At 48.7% G+C, this 21,508-nt stretch overlaps 1 protein-coding gene across 1 annotated transcript in view; it reads right to left on the bottom strand.

Annotated features, from left to right (window-relative positions):
- Positions 1-2,055: 2,055 nt before the first annotated feature.
- LOC142202308 (alpha-N-acetylneuraminide alpha-2,8-sialyltransferase-like) overlaps positions 2,056-21,508 on the bottom strand; it is an 83,483-nt gene continuing 64,030 nt past the window's right edge. Inside the window, exons 6-7 of the mRNA XM_075272372.1 lie at positions 5,507-5,593; positions 2,056-3,950 (exon numbers count right to left, since the gene is read on the bottom strand). Of these exons, the coding sequence (XP_075128473.1) occupies positions 3,491-3,950; positions 5,507-5,593 (547 nt within the window). The 3' untranslated portion in view covers positions 2,056-3,490. The remainder of the gene's footprint in view (positions 3,951-5,506; positions 5,594-21,508) is intronic.

The following is a 21,508-nucleotide window of genomic DNA, read 5'->3' as shown; positions in this document are numbered from 1 at the left end:
AGAATTCGATTTCCGATCATTTTCCAGCAAATCCCGATCGCAATTGTAAAATTTGCTCGATTGCCGATCGGGATCTTATCTTTCCCGATCCCGATCACTCAACCCTACATCTGACACCTTCCAGACCCCAAAAGAGGCTTGAAGAGGATGTCGAAGACCGCTGGATCCTGCGAGGATTTTGAGGAGCGAGGGGTATAACTGGTTCTTTTTATTCCTCTCCTGCGCCTCCACTTATTACACTCTGGGGGACGAGGAGATTCTAGAATACAATAATAACACTTCTGGTAGGTAGGAATGAATGGGAAGGTGAAAGTTTACAATTATACAAGGACAGAAATCGTTTGAGGTTCGCCCATCTGTAATGCCATTATAAAATACAATTTGTCCAGCAAAAAATGAGACTGTATAAGGCTCAATGAATGGAAAAATTAAAATAATGTAACAAAGTATAAAATATATAAAATAAAACCTGAAAATCTCAGCGTTAGATTCTCAAAGACGGATTATAAATCTCCTGGATCTAGAGAGGAGACAAAGGAGAGTGAAAAGAGGCAATAAAAGTGAGAGATAAGATAAGAGAGAGCAGAGATCACATCTCCCCCCCCCCCCTCCATAATGTCCTACCACCTACTCCTGAACTGTATGTAGGACGGGTCAATGATAAGAAACAAGCAAAAGTTTCGGCCAATGGATTGAAATGAGGCTTTGAAAAAAAAAGGTAAAAAATAAATAGAATTACAAAAAAAATAAGAGGTTTTATTTTTTGTGGGACAAAGTGCGCTTGATAACGGTACCAGTGAAGAGTCCATGTGATGTTCTGGGATGATCAAAAAAATACATCAGAATGCGGTGGAATTAGAATTGTTTGTTCCAGTTTGCGGTATATATGACGTCTCCTGTGCTCCGCAGGTCAGTGGGATTTTGACAACACCAGATTTATACAGTTTTTGATGTTTTAATAATTTCACCCTGTACAGGAGCTGTGGCAACATATAACGTGAGCTGGGGGAGGGGTGTTATGGGGGAGGGTAGAGAAGACGCCATGTTTAAAGACCGGAAGTTTGAAAAGCCCCTCATGATAAGTCATCAGTATGTGATCTCTGGAGGTCTGACACCCACACAGATCAGTTAGTCTGGCAGTCTGTAGTTGTCAGAAACTGGTGCAGTGGACAAGAGAATGGTCAGGTTACTCATATACAGGTAATAAGAGCAGCGCAGCTCCGTACACTGTATAGCGGTGGGTCTGGAGAAATGCATTACAACGACTATTACCTGAACAGGGGCAGTTTTCTCACGCTGCCATACTACTATGGTACTTAGAGGTGTCGGACCCTCACAGATCACATACTGGTGACACAGATCATGTATCCTACAGGAAGGTCATCAGTATGAAAGCTCCATTTGGAGCCATAGGACCCCTATAAAACATTGGGACTACCAATCTAAAAATCTGGAGATGGTCTCTTTTGATGACCTGCCCCAATCTATGGGGGTGCTCTACTTGAATCTGTCCTAAAGGGATCCACAACATAAGCAAATTGGGTTCAGACTGATGGTGCAAAGGGAATTGTTGGAAAACCCAATGTGTTGGGTAGCCCGACTTGGTTATATTGGGTCTTCATCCTATTGTGAAGTGATTGTGAAGTTAGGCTCAGATATCGTAGGCCACGAGGGTTCTCAAAAAACTATATCACAAGCTCTGAGGTGCAGTTGATGAAGAATATTGAGGTGATCTCCAGACTGTACGGTTTGGGTTCTATGCTCAATGATATGGGGCAGTGTTTCATCGATAGGAATCAGGAAGGACCATGGACGTGTCACTAGTAGATACTGGTAGAGAAGAAGACTTCTGACATGGATGACAACATTAGATCCAACAGAACGGGAAATGTTCTTCTAGATTTTTTCTCCTCTCTGGAACATGAAGATGATCCTGAACTGAATTCCCCCTCCCACATCATGTGATGTCCATAAGCCCCATATACCACAAGAAAACAAAGTAACAAATATAATAAAAAATTTTTTTTTTTTTTAATTTTTCAAAATTTCTCCTCATTTGATAATTAAAGCCAAGATTCAGCGCACGCAAGACAATTCCTATTAGTGAAATCTTCTTCATATATTCTTTTTGCTACAGAACATACTGTAGGCCAGAAACTAGGACAATCGGTCACTCGTATGGATAAGACGTTAGAAATTACAATAAATAACACAAGAATAAATACTAATAATAATATATAATGGCGTTCACGGCAATGAATAACACTTCTGGTCACATGACTGCTCGAAAACTGACTTTAATCTTTGAAATCATAAGATCTTCCTGGTTTTTCTCGGGCATTTTAACACTTAATTTTAAAAATGTTTTGGCTGGTTTCTCCTCTAACTAGGCTGAGACATTAGGGTTAGGCTGATACGTTAGCCCAAGTAATAGGAAGAATGAGGCCTCTGATCCTCTAGGATTCAGCAGCTCATGAAGTTCCTGATCTTCCTGGATGTCTTGTGACCATGTGGTCGGAAGTGGAGCCATATCATTGTGGCCCTCGTGGACCAGGGCACAGCACTCAGGAAGGCTTCTCTATAGGAGGTCCCCACTTATATATACTTCCTTGAAGTGTTAAGACTGGACTGCATGGACGTATAAAGTCACCGGGCAGTCCAGAAGCAGTTGAGGATAGTGGTGTAGTAAAGGATCATATCTATCAGGTATCAAAACATGCAAAACACTGAGCTGGATAATAATACAAAAATCCATAACAAATCATTCCCAATCACTAAAGTGTTCCATGATCCCGTCATCATCAGGAAAATCAGGAAACACGTCTCTACCAACTTATGACCAACTCTTGGACAATCAGCTTTCCAAATTTTTGGTTCCTCCTCAAACTATAAGGTCATCTCTAACATTGTTTACCACTTTTTTCCAGGACTTGCCTTCCTGCTGTTTGTGTACTATGTCTAGTTTATGGAGAGACCCAACAATGGTGACTTCCAGTGCTTGATGTCTTCTTCTCTAACATATTGTATTGGTTCCATTGTCTTTAGCCTCAAGCAACCAGCTGAGGTTCTTCTCTCTTTGGACAATGTTTTTGTGATCCTCCAAAGTGTCTTTTTTATTACGTGGATTGAAGTGTTCTACTAGTCTTCTTAGAACAGGGGCCCTCAAACTGCGGCCCGCGGGCCACATGCGGCCTGCCAAGCACTTCTGTCTTGCCCCGCCGACAACGCCGGCAGGCGTGCATTTATAATGAAGCTCCTGGGGAGCTCGGGCCAGGCCATGGAGTGCACTTCACTTTACCTTTTGGAGGGCACCGCTCCTGATGTCTGTGCGACCTGCTCTGCCTCCGGCCCACTGTTTGAAAAGTTTGAGGACCCCTGTCTTAGAAGAAAGAAATCCACATTCTCATAAAAGTTCCTGTTCATAGCAAATCAAAATATTGCTGTCACCCTTGACCGTCTTCCTAGTGCTGGTGCATGTAGTCAGCCAACCTTAGCATTGTCCTACTTTGAGCTCCAGAGCTCCTTCACTGTGCATCCGTAGATATTGATAAAACTCATCCGGCATAGCGTGGACACCAGGCTTTGGAGGTGCATTGTCATAGTAGTGGTGGAGGATCGGGGTTCCTTCAAGATTTTTAGAAAATGGCCAGAATCCGTAGAGTGTCACCTTCTCGCAAACCTCGAAGGCTGCACTGACCAGCATGAGACCTGAAGACATACGCCTGAACTTCAGCCCAATTTTTTTCCAGTAAGTAGCAAGGTTTTGGAGATACTTTGGATTGAAGAAGACCACCCTGCTCTTCAAGCCGAAGTCTTCCAAGGTGTAGAGTGTGCGCAGAGAGACTACTGTACTAAATGCGTATGAGAAGGCCGGCAGGAGAACCATGGCGGAGCCATAAGCCTTTACCATGTTGGTGAATGGTTTCCTATAATCCATAAGGCTTTTATACCTATTCAAGGAGAGATTAGAAGAACATTATACATCACAAGTGATCACATCTACAGGACATGGTTATGGTAACGTACCACTACCCCTACACAGCTGCACATCTCCTGCCTGTTTCGGACCAACTGAAATAGTCAGTGCAATATGAAAGTTGGTAAATTATTACACTTTGAAGGGTCTTCAAAGGTGGATGCCAAGAGGACTCCTCATGGCATCCAACATTCTTTTTAATCTTCTTGGTCATACGCTCGGGGTCACTGCTATGTCCTGGGACAGGACACAGAGATCAATAGGGGGTGGGTGACATCACCGAGGAGACTGAGAAAGAATGCTGAACACCACAAGGAGATCTGAACGAGGCAAGGAAGGGTGAGTATAAATGTTGTAGATTTTTTACACCTTCCCTGGGCCTGCACCGATTATAATCCACCCAGAGTATAACTGAGCACCGTATACGCTCCCATTGATTTCAATGGGAGCCTGGATCGTATGCGCCGCGTTATTTTGCGGCTGTGATTTTGCGGGTCAATGTGAGCATATACGACGCTCAAAGTCTCACACGCCGCATACATGCCACATCACGCCGCATGTTACTCCGTGTGAACTCCCCTTAACAATTTGACTTCTATCAGAACTTGAAATAAAATGTTGCAACTTGACATTTAAGGAAAATAAAAAAATTACAAAATAGATTTTTGTAAAGGTAATAAAACCTAAAAAAAAAGGCAAATATAAAATTTAGTAGCATTTCGGATTGTATCGACCCAGGGAATAAGTTTAGAAGGTTATTTCAGCTGCATTTTCAATGGCAAAAATTTTATTGCATAAAAAGTCAAAGGAAAAAATTTTTTAATTCCTTTCCATAAAAGAGACATAAAAATACATCAACGAGGTAAATCTACCCCAAAATATTGACATTAGATATCACAACTTGTCCCACAAAAAACAAGCCCTAATATAGTTACATAGATGGATGAACAGGCCGTGGTACAAGACGACAAAAAACCCCAAAAAACTAGTGGTCATTACTGATTATTTTCTTTTTTACAGTTCCACACAGGATATTTTCCAGGGCACATCTTCTGAATGGAGAGTTTTTGGTTTTTCTCATATAGTTTTTTTCCATTTTGCATGCCCTATGTAAGTTTGCCAGCAGGGGATGCTGCACACTATGGGACGTTAGCTGCTGTTTACATGACATGACGGATTACACGCCCGTGTCAATGATAATTATATAATTACCCATGGAATCGGGAGCAGACGGAGGAGGCGGAGCAGCCAGGGGACGGGGATGACTGGGGTCGGAACCCATTGGGTCCTGAATGATGAAACCCCTAAAAGGAGTGAGGTAAGTTGATTTTGGCAAACAACCCCTTTAGATATCCATCAGTGACCTGTGTAATGGACCAAGTCTCCATTATTCATTTCTACTGGCTCATGTCCATAAATAAAATGGACACGTGATCAATGACATGAATGTGTCGGTATTATATCTGGCCATATGGACGGAACACGTATGTGAGAAATGGACATGGGATTATCATGAACCGAAGAACTTACTTATCGATTATGATGCTCGGGTTTGCTGCGACAAGATGGGTCTTGGTCCCGACATCTTCAGTCCAATTCAATGGAGGAAAATTCAGCCTGAAAGAAAAAAATTGCAGCAGATCAACGTAGGATGGAATGTATGTTATCTTTGTTAAAGGAATTGTATCATTTATTTATTTATTTATTTATTTATTTATTTATTTATTTATTAAAGCTGTCCCATCCCTTACTGTCTTATCATGGCGTCCTACCAGTGCACTGTCCCATCCCTTACTGTCTTATCATGGCGTCCTACCAGTGCACTGTCCCATCCCTTACTGTCTTATCATGGCGTCCTACCAGTACACTGTCCCATCCCTTACTGTCTTATCATGGCATCCTACCAGTGCACTGTCCCATCACTTACTGTCTTATCATGGCGTCCTACCAGTGCACTGTCCCATCCCTTACTGTCTTATCATGGCGTCCTAAAAGTGCACTGTCCCATCCCTTACTGTCTTATCATGGCGTCCTACCAGTGCACTGTCCCATCCCTTACTGTCTTATCATGACGTCCTACCAGTGCACTGTCCCATCCCTTACTGTCTTATCATGGCGTCCTACCAGTGCACTGTCCCATCCCTTACTGTCTTATCATGACGTCCTACCAGTGCACTGTCCCATCCCTTATTGTCTTATCATGACGTCCTACCAGTGCACTGTCCCATCCCTTACTGTCTTATCATGGCGTCCTACCAGTACACTGTCCCATCCCTTACTGTCTTATCATGACGTCCTACCAGTGCACTGTCCCATCCCTTACTGTCTTATCATGGCGTCCTACCAGTGCACTGTCCCATCCCTTACTGTCTTATCATGGCGTCCTACCAGTGCACTGTCCCATCCCTTACTGTCTTATCATGGCGTCCTAAAAGTGCACTGTCCCATCCCTTACTGTCTTATCATGGCGTCCTACCAGTGCACTGTCCCATCCCTTACTATCTTATCATGACGTCCTACCAGTGGACTGTCCCATCCCTTACTGTCTTATCCTGGCGTCCTACCAGTGCACTGTCCCATCCCTTACTGTCTTATCATGGCGTCCTACCAGTGCACTGTCCCATCTCTTACTGTCTTACCACGGCGTCCTAAAAGTGCACTGTCCCATCCCTTACTGTCTTATCATGGCGTCCTACCAGTGCATTGTCCCATCCCTTACTGTCTTATCATGGCGTCCTACCAGTGCACTGTCCAATCCCTTACTGTCTTATCATGGCGTCCTACCAGTGCACTGTCCCATCCCTTACTGTCTTATATTACTGTTCAACCAGTGCACTGTCCCATCCCTTATTGTCTTATCATGGAGTCCCACCAGTGCACTGTCCCATCCCTTACTGTCTTATCATGGCGTCCTAAAAGTGCACTGTCCCATCCCTTACTGTCTTATCATGACGTCCTACCAGTGCACTCTCCCATCCCTTACTGTCTTATCATGGCGTCCTACCAGTGCACTGTCCCATCCCTTACTGTCTTATCATAGCGTCCTACCAGTGCACTGTCCCATCCCTTACTGTCTTATCATGGCGTCCTAAAAGTGCACTGTCCCATCCTTTACTGTCTTATCATGGGGTCCTACTGTACCAGTGCACTGTCCCATCCCTTACTGTCTTATCATGGCGTCCTACCAGTGCACTGTCCCATCCCTTACTGTCTTATCATGGCGTCCTACCAGTGCACTGTCCCATCCCTCACTGTCTTATCATGGCGTCCTACCAGTGCACTTTCCCATCCCTCACTGTCTTATCATGGCGTCCTACCAGTGCACTGTCCCATCCCTTACTGTCTTATCATGGCGTCCTACCAGTGCACTGTCCCATCCCTTACTGTCTTATCATGGCGTCCTACCAGTGCACTGTCCCATCCCTTACTGTCTTATCATGGCGTCCTACCAGTGCACTGTCCCATCCCTTACTGTCTTATCATGGCGTCCTACCAGTGCACTGACCCATCCCTTACTGTCTTATCATGGCGTCCTAAAAGTGCACTGTCCCATCCCTTACTGTCTTATCATGGGGTCCTACTGTACCAGTGCACTGTCCCATCCCTTACTGTCTTATCATGGCGTCCTAAAAGTGCACTGTCCCATCCCTTACTGTCTTATCATGGCGTCCTACCAGTGCACTGTCCCATCCCTTATTGTCTTATCATGACGTCCTACCAGTACACTGTCCCATCCCTTACTGTCTTATCATGGCGTCCTACCAGTACACTGTCCCATCCCTTACTGTCTTATCATGACGTCCTACCAGTGCACTGTCCCATCCCTTACTGTCTTATCATGGCGTCCTACCAGTGCACTGTCCCATCCCTTACTGTCTTATCATGGAGTCCTACCAGTGCACTGTCCCATCCCTTACTGTCTTATCATGGCGTCCTAAAAGTGCACTGTCCCATCCCTTACTGTCTTATCATGGCGTCCTACCAGTGCACTGTCCCATCCCTTACTGTCTTATCATGGGGTCCTACTGTACCAGTGCACTGTCCCATCCCTTACTGTCTTATCATGGCGTCCTACCAGTGCACTGTCCCATCCCTTACTGTCTTATCATGGCGTCCTACCAGTGCACTGTCCCATCCCTTACTGTCTAATCATGGCGTCCTACCAATGCACTGTCCCATCCCTTACTGTCTTATCATGGCGTCCTACCAGTGCACTGTCCCATCCCTTACTATCTTATCATGACGTCCTACCAGTGGACTGTCCCATCCCTTACTGTCTTATCCTGGCGTCCTACCAGTGCACTGTCCCATCCCTTACTGTCTTATCATGGCGTCCTACCAGTGCACTGTCCCATCTCTTACTGTCTTATCACGGCGTCCTAAAAGTGCACTGTCCCATCCCTTACTGTCTTATCATGGCGTCCTACCAGTGCATTGTCCCATCCCTTACTGTCTTATCATGGCGTCCTACCAGTGCACTGTCCAATCCCTTACTGTCTTATCATGGCGTCCTACCAGTGCACTGTCCCATCCCTTACTGTCTTATATTACTGTTCAACCAGTGCACTGTCCCATCCCTTATTGTCTTATCATGGAGTCCCACCAGTGCACTGTCCCATCCCTTACTGTCTTATCATGGCGTCCTAAAAGTGCACTGTCCCATCCCTTACTGTCTTATCATGACGTCCTACCAGTGCACTCTCCCATCCCTTACTGTCTTATCATGACGTCCTACCAGTGCACTCTCCCATCCCTTACTGTCTTATCATGGCGTCCTACCAGTGCACTGTCCCATCCCTTACTGTCTTATCATAGCGTCCTACCAGTGCACTGTCCCATCCCTTACTGTCTTATCATGGCGTCCTAAAAGTGCACTGTCCCATCCTTTACTGTCTTATCATGGGGTCCTACTGTACCAGTGCACTGTCCCATCCCTTACTGTCTTATCATGGCGTCCTACCAGTGCACTGTCCCATCCCTTACTGTCTTATCATGGCGTCCTACCAGTGCACTGTCCCATCCCTCACTGTCTTATCATGGCGTCCTACCAGTGCACTGTCCCATCCCTCACTGTCTTATCATGGCGTCCTACCAGTGCACTGTCCCATCCCTTACTGTCCTATCATGGCGTCCTACCAGTGCACTGTCCCATCCCTTACTGTCTTATCATGGCGTCCTACCAGTGCACTGTCCCATCCCTTACTGTCTTATCATGGCGTCCTACCAGTGCACTGTCCCATCCCTTACTGTCTTATCATGGCGTCCTAAAAGTGCACTGTCCCATCCCTTACTGTCTTATCATGGCGTCCTACCAGTGCACTGTCCCATCCCTTATTGTCTTATCATGACGTCCTACCAGTACACTGTCCCATCCCTTACCGTCTTATCATGGCGTCCTACCAGTACACTGTCCCATCCCTTACTGTCTTATCATGACGTCCTACCAGTGCACTGTCCCATCCCTTACTGTCTTATCATGGCGTCCTACCAGTGCACTGTCCCATCCCTTACTGTCTTATCATGGAGTCCTACCAGTGCACTGTCCCATCCCTTACTGTCTTATCATGGCGTCCTAAAAGTGCACTGTCCCATCCCTTACTGTCTTATCATGGCGTCCTACCAGTGCACTGTCCCATCCCTTACTGTCTTATCATGGGGTCCTACTGTACCAGTGCACTGTCCCATCCCTTACTGTCTTATCATGGCGTCCTACCAGTGCACTGTCCCATCCCTTACTGTCTTATCATGGCGTCCTACCAGTGCACTGTCCCATCCCTTACTGTCTAATCATGGCGTCCTACCAATGCACTGTCCCATCCCTTACTGTCTTATCATGGCGTCCTACCAGTGCACTGTCCCATCCCTTACTATCTTATCATGACGTCCTACCAGTGGACTGTCCCATCCCTTACTGTCTTATCCTGGCGTCCTACCAGTGCACTGTCCCATCCCTTACTGTCTTATCATGGCGTCCTACCAGTGCACTGTCCCATCTCTTACTGTCTTATCACGGCGTCCTAAAAGTGCACTGTCCCATCCCTTACTGTCTTATCATGGCGTCCTACCAGTGCATTGTCCCATCCCTTACTGTCTTATCATGGCGTCCTACCAGTGCACTGTCCCATCCCTTACTGTCTTATATTACTGTTCAACCAGTGCACTGTCCCATCCCTTATTGTCTTATCATGGAGTCCTACCAGTGCACTGTCCCATCCCTTACTGTCTTATATTACTGTTCAACCAGTGCACTGTCCCATCCCTTACTGTCTTATCATGGCGTCCTAAAAGTGCACTGTCCCATCCCTTACTGTCTTATCATGACGTCCTACCAGTGCACTCTCCCATCCCTTACTGTCTTATCATGGCGTCCTACCAGTGCACTGTCCCATCCCTTACTGTCTTATCATAGCGTCCTACCAGTGCACTGTCCCATCCCTTACTGTCTTATCATGGCGTCCTAAAAGTGCACTGTCCCATCCTTTACTGTCTTATCATGGGGTCCTACTGTACCAGTGCACTGTCCCATCCCTTACTGTCTTATCATGGCGTCCTACCAGTGCACTGTCCCATCCCTTACTGTCTTATCATGGCGTCCTACCAGTGCACTGTCCCATCCCTCACTGTCTTATCATGGCGTCCTACCAGTGCACTGTCCCATCCCTCACTGTCTTATCATGGCGTCCTACCAGTGCACTGTCCCATCCCTTACTGTCTTATCATGGCGTCCTACCAGTGCACTGTCCCATCCCTCACTGTCTTATCATGGCGTCCTACCAGTGCACTGTCCCATCCCTTACTGTCCTATCATGGCGTCCTACCAGTGCACTGTCCCATCCCTTACTGTCTTATCATGGCGTCCTACCAGTGCACTGTCCCATCCCTTACTGTCTTATCATGGCGTCCTACCAGTGCACTGTCCCATCCCTTACTGTCTTATCATGGCGTCCTAAAAGTGCACTGTCCCATCCCTTACTGTCTTATCATGGGGTCCTACTGTACCAGTGCACTGTCCCATCCCTTACTGTCTTATCATGGCGTCCTACCAGTGCACTGTCCCATCCCTTACTGTCTTATCATGGCGTCCTACCAGTGCACTGTCCCATCCCTTACTGTCTTATCATGGCGTCCTACCAGTGCACTGTCCCATCCCTTACTGTCTTATCATGGCGTCCTACCAGTGCACTGTCCCATCCCTTACTGTCTTATCATGGCGTCCTACCAGTGCACTGTCCCATCCCTTACTGTCTTATCATGGCGTCCTACCAGTGCACTGTCCAATCCCTTACTGTCTTATCATGGCGTCCTACCAGTGCACTGTCCCATCCCTTACTGTCTTATCCTGGCGTCCTACCAGTGCACTGTCCCATCCCTTACTGTCTTACCATGGCGTCCTACCAGTGCACGCACTGTCCCATTCCTTACTGTCTTACCATGGCGTCCTACCAGTGCACTGTCCCATCCCTTACTGTCTTATCATGGCGTCCTACCAGTGCACTGTCCCATCCCTTACTGTCTTATATTAGTGTCCTACCAGTGCACTGTCCCATCCCTTATTGTCTTATCATGGAGTCCTACCAGTGCACTGTCCCATCCCTCACTGTCTTATCATGGCGTCCTAAAAGTGCACTGTCCCATCCCTTACTGTCTTATCATGGCGTCCTACCAGTGCACTGTCCCATCCCTTACTGTCTTATCATGGCGTCCTACCAGTGCACTGTCCCATCCCTTACTGTCTTATCATGGCGTCCTACCAGTGCACTGTCCCATCCCTCACTGTCTTATCATGGCGTCCTACCAGTGCACTGTCCCATCCCTTACTGTCTTATCATGGCGTCCTACCAGTGCACTGTCCCATCCCTTACTGTCTTATCATTGCGTCCTACCAGTGCACTGTCCCATCCCTTACTGTCTTATCATGGCGTCCTAAAAGTGCACTGTCCCATCCCTTACTGTCTTATCATGGCATCCAACCAGTGGACTGTCCCATCCCTTACTGTCTTATCCTGGCGTCCTACCAGTGCACTGTCCCATCCCTTACTGTGTTATCATGGTGTCCTACCAGTGCACGCACTGTCCCATTCCTTACTGTCTTACCATGGCGTCCTACCAGTGCACTGTCCCATCCCTTACTGTCTTATCATGGCGTCCTACCAGTGGACTGTCCCATCCCTTACTGTCTTATCATGGCGTCCTAAAAGTGCACTGTCCCATCCCTTACTGTCTTATCATGACGTCCTACCAGTGCACTCTCCCATCCCTTACTGTCTTATCATAGCGTCCTACCAGTGCACTGTCCCATCCCTTACTGTCTTATCATGGCGTCCTACCAGTGCACTGACCCATCCCTTACTGTCTTATCATGGCGTCCTAAAAGTGCACTGTCCCATCCCTTACTGTCTTATCATGGGGTCCTACTGTACCAGTGCACTGTCCCATCCCTTACTGTCTTATCATGGCGTCCTACCAGTGCACTGTCCCATCCCTTACTGTCTTATCATGGCGTCCTACCAGTGCACTGTCCCATCCCTTACTGTCTTATTCTGGCGTCCTACCAGTGCACTGTCCCATCCCTTACTGTCTTACCATGGCGTCCTACCAGTGCACGCACTGTCCCATTCCTTACTGTCTTACCATGGCGTCCTACCAATGCACTGTCCCATCCCTTACTGTCTTATCATGGCGTCCTACCAGTGCACTGTCCCATCCCTTACTGTCTTATATTAGTGTCCTACCAGTGCACTGTCCCATCCCTTATTGTCTTATCATGGAGTCCTACCAGTGCACTGTCCCATCCCTCACTGTCTTATCATGGCGTCCTAAAAGTGCACTGTCCCATCCCTTACTGTCTTATCATGGCGTCCTACCAGTGCACTGTCCCATCCCTTACTGTCTTATCATGGCGTCCTACCAGTGCACTGTCCCATCCCTTACTGTCTTATCATGGCGTCCTACCAGTGCACTGTCCCATCCCTTACTGTCTTATCATGGCGTCCTACCAGTGCACTGTCCCATCCCTCACTGTCTTATCATGGCGTCCTACCAGTGCACTGTCCCATCCCTTACTGTCTTATCATGGCGTCCTACCAGTGCACTGTCCCATCCCTTACTGTCTTATCATTGCGTCCTACCAGTGCACTGTCCCATCCCTTACTGTCTTATCATGGCGTCCTACCAGTGCACTGTCCCATCCCTTACTGTCTTATCATGGCATCCAACCAGTGGACTGTCCCATCCCTTACTGTCTTATCCTGGCGTCCTACCAGTGCACTGTCCCATCCCTTACTGTGTTATCATGGTGTCCTACCAGTGCACGCACTGTCCCATTCCTTACTGTCTTACCATGGCGTCCTACCAGTGCACTGTCCCATCCCTTACTGTCTTATCATGGCGTCCTACCAGTGGACTGTCCCATCCCTTACTGTCTTATCATGGCGTCCTAGCAGTGCACTGTCCCATCCCTTACTGTCTTATCATGGCGTCCTACCAGTGCACTGTCCCATCCCTTACTGTCTTATCATGGCGTCCTACCAGTGCACTGTCCCATCCCTTACTGTCTTATCATGGCATCCAACCAGTGGACTGTCCCATCCCTTACTGTCTTATCCTGGCGTCCTACCAGTGCACTGTCCCATCCCTTACTGTCTTATCATGGCGTCCTACCAGTGCACTGTCCCATCCCTTACTGTCTTATCATGGCATCCTACCAGTGCACTGTCCCATCCCTTACTGTCTTATCATGGCGTCCTACCAGTGCACTGTCCCATCTCTTACTGTCTTATCACGGCGTCCTAAAAGTGCACTGTCCCATCCCTTACTGTCTTATCATGGCGTCCTACCAGTGCATTGTCCCATCCCTTACTGTCTTATCATGGCGTCCTACCAGTGCACTGTCCCATCCCTTACTGTCTTATATTACTGTTCAACCAGTGCACTGTCCCATCCCTTATTGTCTTATCATGGAGTCCTACCAGTGCACTGTCCCATCCCTTACTGTCTTATATTACTGTTCAACCAGTGCACTGTCCCATCCCTTACTGTCTTATCATGGCGTCCTAAAAGTGCACTGTCCCATCCCTTACTGTCTTATCATGACGTCCTACCAGTGCACTCTCCCATCCCTTACTGTCTTATCATGGTGTCCTACCAGTGCACTGTCCCATCCCTTACTGTCTTATCATAGCGTCCTACCAGTGCACTGTCCCATCCCTTACTGTCTTATCATGGCGTCCTAAAAGTGCACTGTCCCATCCTTTACTGTCTTATCATGGGGTCCTACTGTACCAGTGCACTGTCCCATCCCTTACTGTCTTATCATGGCGTCCTACCAGTGCACTGTCCCATCCCTTACTGTCTTATCATGGCGTCCTACCAGTGCACTGTCCCATCCCTCACTGTCTTATCATGGCGTCCTACCAGTGCACTGTCCCATCCCTCACTGTCTTATCATGGCGTCCTACCAGTGCACTGTCCCATCCCTCACTGTCTTATCATGGCGTCCTACCAGTGCACTGTCCCATCCCTTACTGTCCTATCATGGCGTCCTACCAGTGCACTGTCCCATCCCTTACTGTCTTATCATGGCGTCCTACCAGTGCACTGTCCCATCCCTTACTGTCTTATCATGGCGTCCTACCAGTGCACTGTCCCATCCCTTACTGTCTTATCATGGCGTCCTAAAAGTGCACTGTCCCATCCCTTACTGTCTTATCATGGGGTCCTACTGTACCAGTGCACTGTCCCATCCCTTACTGTCTTATCATGGCGTCCTACCAGTGCACTGTCCCATCCCTTACTGTCTTATCATGGCGTCCTACCAGTGCACTGTCCCATCCCTTACTGTCTTATCATGGCGTCCTACCAGTGCACTGTCCCATCCCTTACTGTCTTATCATGGCGTCCTACCAGAGCACTGTCCCATCCCTTACTGTCTTATCATGGCGTCCTACCAGTGCACTGTCCCATCCCTTACTGTCTTATCATGGCGTCCTACCAGTGCACTGTCCAATCCCTTACTGTCTTATCATGGCGTCCTACCAGTGCACTGTCCCATCCCTTACTGTCTTATCCTGGCGTCCTACCAGTGCACTGTCCCATCCCTTACTGTCTTACCATGGCGTCCTACCAGTGCACGCACTGTCCCATTCCTTACTGTCTTACCATGGCGTCCTACCAGTGCACTGTCCCATCCCTTACTGTCTTATCATGGCGTCCTACCAGTGCACTGTCCCATCCCTTACTGTCTTATATTAGTGTCCTACCAGTGCACTGTCCCATCCCTTATTGTCTTATCATGGAGTCCTACCAGTGCACTGTCCCATCCCTCACTGTCTTATCATGGCGTCCTAAAAGTGCACTGTCCCATCCCTTACTGTCTTATCATGGCGTCCTACCAGTGCACTGTCCCATCCCTTACTGTCTTATCATGGCGTCCTACCAGTGCACTGTCCCATCCCTTACTGTCTTATCATGGCGTCCTACCAGTGCACTGTCCCATCCCTCACTGTCTTATCATGGCGTCCTACCAGTGCACTGTCCCATCCCTTACTGTCTTATCATGGCGTCCTACCAGTGCACTGTCCCATCCCTTACTGTCTTATCATTGCGTCCTACCAGTGCACTGTCCCATCCCTTACTGTCTTATCATGGCGTCCTAAAAGTGCACTGTCCCATCCCTTACTGTCTTATCATGGCATCCAACCAGTGGACTGTCCCATCCCTTACTGTCTTATCCTGGCGTCCTACCAGTGCACTGTCCCATCCCTTACTGTGTTATCATGGTGTCCTACCAGTGCACGCACTGTCCCATTCCTTACTGTCTTACCATGGCGTCCTACCAGTGCACTGTCCCATCCCTTACTGTCTTATCATGGCGTCCTACCAGTGGACTGTCCCATCCCTTACTGTCTTATCATGGCGTCCTAAAAGTGCACTGTCCCATCCCTTACTGTCTTATCATGACGTCCTACCAGTGCACTCTCCCATCCCTTACTGTCTTATCATAGCGTCCTACCAGTGCACTGTCCCATCCCTTACTGTCTTATCATGGCGTCCTACCAGTGCATTGACCCATCCCTTACTGTCTTATCATGGCGTCCTAAAAGTGCACTGTCCCATCCCTTACTGTCTTATCATGGGGTCCTACTGTACCAGTGCACTGTCCCATCCCTTACTGTCTTATCATGGCGTCCTACCAATGCACTGTCCCATCCCTTACTGTCTTATCATGGCGTCCTACCAGTGCACTGTCCCATCCCTTACTGTCTTATTCTGGCGTCCTACCAGTGCACTGTCCCATCCCTTACTGTCTTACCATGGCGTCCTACCAGTGCACGCACTGTCCCATTCCTTACTGTCTTACCATGGCGTCCTACCAGTGCACGCACTGTCCCATTCCTTACTGTCTTACCATGGCGTCCTACCAATGCACTGTCCCATCCCTTACTGTCTTATCATGGCGTCCTACCAGTGCACTGTCCCATCCCTTACTGTCTTATATTAGTGTCCTACCAGTGCACTGTCCCATCCCTTATTGTCTTATCATGGAGTCCTACCAGTGCACTGTCCCATCCCTCACTGTCTTATCATGGCGTCCTAAAAGTGCACTGTCCCATCCCTTACTGTCTTATCATGGCGTCCTACCAGTGCACTGTCCCATCCCTTACTGTCTTATCATGGCGTCCTACCAGTGCACTGTCCCATCCCTTACTGTCTTATCATGGCGTCCTACCAGTGCACTGTCCCATCCCTTACTGTCTTATCATGGCGTCCTACCAGTGCACTGTCCCATCCCTCACTGTCTTATCATGGCGTCCTACCAGTGCACTGTCCCATCCCTCACTGTCTTATCATGGCGTCCTACCAGTGCACTGTCCCATCCCTTACTGTCTTATCATGGCGTCCTACCAGTGCACTGTCCCATCCCTTACTGTCTTATCATTGCGTCCTACCAGTGCACTGTCCCATCCCTTACTGTCTTATCATGGCGTCCTACCAGTGCACTGTCCCATCCCTTACTGTCTTATCATGGCATCCAACCAGTGGACTGTCCCATCCCTTACTGTCTTATCCTGGCGTCCTACCAGTGCACTGTCCCATCCCTTACTGTGTTATCATGGTGTCCTACCAGTGCACGCACTGTCCCATTCCTTACTGTCTTACCATGGCGTCCTACCAGTGCACTGTCCCATCCCTTACTGTCTTATCATGGCGTCCTACCAGTGGACTGTCCCATCCCTTACTGTCTTATCATGGCGTCCTAGCAGTGCACTGTCCCATCCCTTACTGTCTTATCATGGCGTCCTACCAGTGCACTGTCCCATCCCTTACTGTCTTATCATGGCGTCCTACCAGTGCACTGTCCCATCCCTTACTGTCTTATCATGGCATCCAACCAGTGGACTGTCCCATCCCTTACTGTCTTATCCTGGCGTCCTACCAGTGCACTGTCCCATCCCTTACTGTCTTATCATGGCGTCCTACCAGTGCACTGTCCCATCCCTTACTGTCTTATCATGGCATCCTACCAGTGCACTGTCCCATTCCTTACTGTCTTAATATGGCGTCCTACCAGTGGACTGTCCCATCTCTTACTGTCTTATCCTGGCGTCCTACCAGTGCACTGTCCCATCCCTTACTGTCTTACCATGGCGTCCTACCAGTGCACTGTCCCATTCCTTACTGTCTTATCATGGCGTCCTACCAGTGGACTGTCCCATCTCTTACTGTCTTATCCTGGCGTCCTACCAGTGCACTGTCCCATCCCTTACTGTGTTATCATGGTGTCCTACCAGTGCACGCACTGTCCCATTCCTTACTGTCTTACCATGGCGTCCTACCAGTGCACTGTCCCATCCCTTACTGTCTTATCATGGCGTCCTACCAGTGGACTGTCCCATCCCTTACTGTCTTATCATGGCGTCCTAGCAGTGCACTGTCCCATCCCTTACTGTCTTATCATGGCGTCCTACCAGTGCACTGTCCCATTCCTTACTGTCTTATCATGGCGTCCTACCAGTGGACTGTCCCATCTCTTACTGTCTTATCCTGGCGTCCTACCAGTGCACTGTCCCATCCCTTACTGTCTTATCATGGCGTCCTACCAGTGCACTGTCCCATTCCTTACTGTCTTATCATGGCGTCCTACCAGTGGACTGTCCCATCTCTTACTGTCTTATCCTGGCGTCCTACCAGTGCACTGTCCCATCCCTTACTGTCTTACCATGGCGTCCTACCAGTGCACGCACTGTCCCATTCCTTACTGTCTTACCATGGCGTCCTACCAGTGCACTGTCCCATCCCTTACTGTCTTATCATGGCGTCCTACCAGTGCACTGTCCCATTCCTTACTGTCTTATCATGGCGTCCTACCAGTGGACTGTCCCATCTCTTACTGTCTTATCATGGCGTCCTAGCAGTGCACTGTCCCATCCCTTACTGTCTTATCATGGCGTCCTACCAGTGCACTGTCCCATTCCTTACTGTCTTATCATGGCGTCCTACCAGTGGACTGTCCCATCTCTTACTGTCTTATCCTGGCGTCCTACCAGTGCACTGTCCCATCCCTTACTGTCTTATCATGGCGTCCTACCAGTGCACTGTCCCATTCCTTACTGTCTTATCATGGCGTCCTACCAGTGGACTGTCCCATCTCTTACTGTCTTATCCTGGCGTCCTACCAGTGCACTGTCCCATCCCTTACTGTCTTATCATGGCGTCCTACCAGTGCACTGTCCCATTCCTTACTGTCTTATCATGGCGTCCTACCAGTGCACTGTCCCATCCCTTACTGTCTTATCATGGCGTCCTACCAGTGCACTGTCCCATCCCTTACTGTCTTATCATGGCGTCCTACCAGTGCACTGTCCCATCCCTTACTGTCTTATCATGGCGTCCTACCAGTGCACTGTCCCATCCCTCACTGTCTTATCATGGCGTCCTACCAGTGCACTGTCCCATCCCTTACTGTCTTATCATGGCGTCCTACCAGTGCACTGTCCCATCCCTTACTGTCTTATCATTGCGTCCTACCAGTGCACTGTCCCATCCCTTACTGTCTTATCATGGCGTCCTACCAGTGCACTGTCCCATCCCTTACTGTCTTATCATGGCATCCAACCAGTGGACTGTCCCATCCCTTACTGTCTTATCCTGGCGTCCTACCAGTGCACTGTCCCATCCCTTACTGTGTTATCATGGTGTCCTACCAGTGCACGCACTGTCCCATTCCTTACTGTCTTACCATGGCGTCCTACCAGTGCACTGTCCCATCCCTTACTGTCTTATCATGGCGTCCTACCAGTGGACTGTCCCATCCCTTACTGTCTTATCATGGCGTCCTAGCAGTGCACTGTCCCATCCCTTACTGTCTTATCATGGCGTCCTACCAGTGCACTGTCCCATCCCTTACTGTCTTATCATGGCGTCCTACCAGTGCACTGTCCCATCCCTTACTGTCTTATCATGGCATCCAACCAGTGGACTGTCCCATCCCTTACTGTCTTATCCTGGCGTCCTACCAGTGCACTGTCCCATCCCTTACTGTCTTATCATGGCGTCCTACCAGTGCACTGTCCCATCCCTTACTGTCTTATCATGGCATCCTACCAGTGCACTGTCCCATTCCTTACTGTCTTAATATGGCGTCCTACCAGTGGACTGTCCCATCTCTTACTGTCTTATCCTGGCGTCCTACCAGTGCACTGTCCCATCCCTTACTGTCTTACCATGGCGTCCTACCAGTGCACTGTCCCATTCCTTACTGTCTTATCATGGCGTCCTACCAGTGGACTGTCCCATCTCTTACTGTCTTATCCTGGCGTCCTACCAGTGCACTGTCCCATCCCTTACTGTGTTATCATGGTGTCCTACCAGTGCACGCACTGTCCCATTCCTTACTGTCTTACCATGGCGTCCTACCAGTGCACTGTCCCATCCCTTACTGTCTTATCATGGCGTCCTACCAGTGGACTGTCCCATCCCTTACTGTCTTATCATGGCGTCCTAGCAGTGCACTGTCCCATCCCTTACTGTCTTATCATGGCGTCCTACCAGTGCACTGTCCCATTCCTTACTGTCTTATCATGGCGTCCTACCAGTGGACTGTCCCATCTCTTACTGTCTTATCCTGGCGTCCTACCAGTGCACTGTCCCATCCCTTACTGTCTTATCATGGCGTCCTACCAGTGCACTGTCCCATTCCTTACTGTCTTATCATGGCGTCCTACCAGTGGACTGTCCCATCTCTTACTGTCTTATCCTGGCGTCCTACCAGTGCACTGTCCCATCCCTTACTGTCTTACCATGGCGTCCTACCAGTGCACGCACTGTCCCATTCCTTACTGTCTTACCATGGCGTCCTACCAGTGCACTGTCCCATCCCTTACTGTCTTATCATGGCATCCTACCAGTGCACTGTCCCATCCCTTACTGTCTTATCATGGCATCCTACCAGTGGACTGTCCCATCCCTTACTGTCTTATCCTGGCGTCCTAGCAGTGCACTGTCCCATCCCTTACTGTCTTATCATGGCGTCCTACCACTGCACTGTCCCATCCCTTACTGTCTTGTCATGGCGTCCTACCAATGCACTGTCCCATCCCTTACTGTCTTATCATGGCGTCCTTCCAGTGCACTGTCCCATCCCTTACTATCTTATCATGACGTCCTACCAGTGCACTGTCCCATCCCTTACTGTCTTATCCTGGCGTCCTACCGGTGCACTGTCCCATCCCTTACTGTCTTATCATGGCGTCTTACCAGTGCATTGTCCCATCCCTTACTGTCTTATCATGGCGTCCTAAAAGTGCACTGTCCCATCCCTTACTGTCTTATATTAGTGTCCTACCAGTGCATTGTCCCATCCCTTACTGTCTTATCATGGCATCCTACTAGTGCACTGTCCCATCCCTTACCGTCTTATCATGGCGTCCTAAAAGTGCACTGTCCCATCCCTTACTGTCTTATCATGGCGTCCTACCAGTGCACTGTCCAATCCCTTACTGTCTTATCATGGCGTCCTACCAGTGCACTGTCCAATCCCTTACCGTCTTATCATGGCATCCTACTAGTGCACTGTCCCATCCCTTACCGTCTTATCATGGCGTCCTACCAGTGCACTGTCCCATCCCTTACTGTCTTATCATGGCGTCCTACCAGTGCACTGTCCAATCCCTTACTGTCTTATCATGGCGTCCTACCAGTGCACTGTCCCATCCCTTACTGTCTTTTCATGGCGTCCTACCAGTGCACTGTCCCATCCCTTACTGTCTTATCATGGCATCCTAAAAGTGCACTGTCCCATTCCTTACTGTCTTATCATGGCGTCCTACCAGTGCACTGTCCCATCCCTTATTGTCTTATCATGGAGTCCTACCAGTGCACTGTCCCATCCCTTACTGTCTTATCATGGCGTCCTAAAAGTGCACTGTCCCATCCCTTACTGTCTTATCATGGCGTCCTACCAGTGCACTGTCCCATCCCTTACTGTCTTATCATGGCGTCCTACCAGTGCACTGTCCCATCCCTTACTGTCTT

Source organism: Leptodactylus fuscus, chromosome 5 (genome assembly GCF_031893055.1).
Source record: "Leptodactylus fuscus isolate aLepFus1 chromosome 5, aLepFus1.hap2, whole genome shotgun sequence".
NCBI classification, from domain to species: domain Eukaryota; kingdom Metazoa; phylum Chordata; class Amphibia; order Anura; family Leptodactylidae; genus Leptodactylus; species Leptodactylus fuscus.
This window is presented reverse-complemented; position numbering and strand designations above follow the sequence as displayed.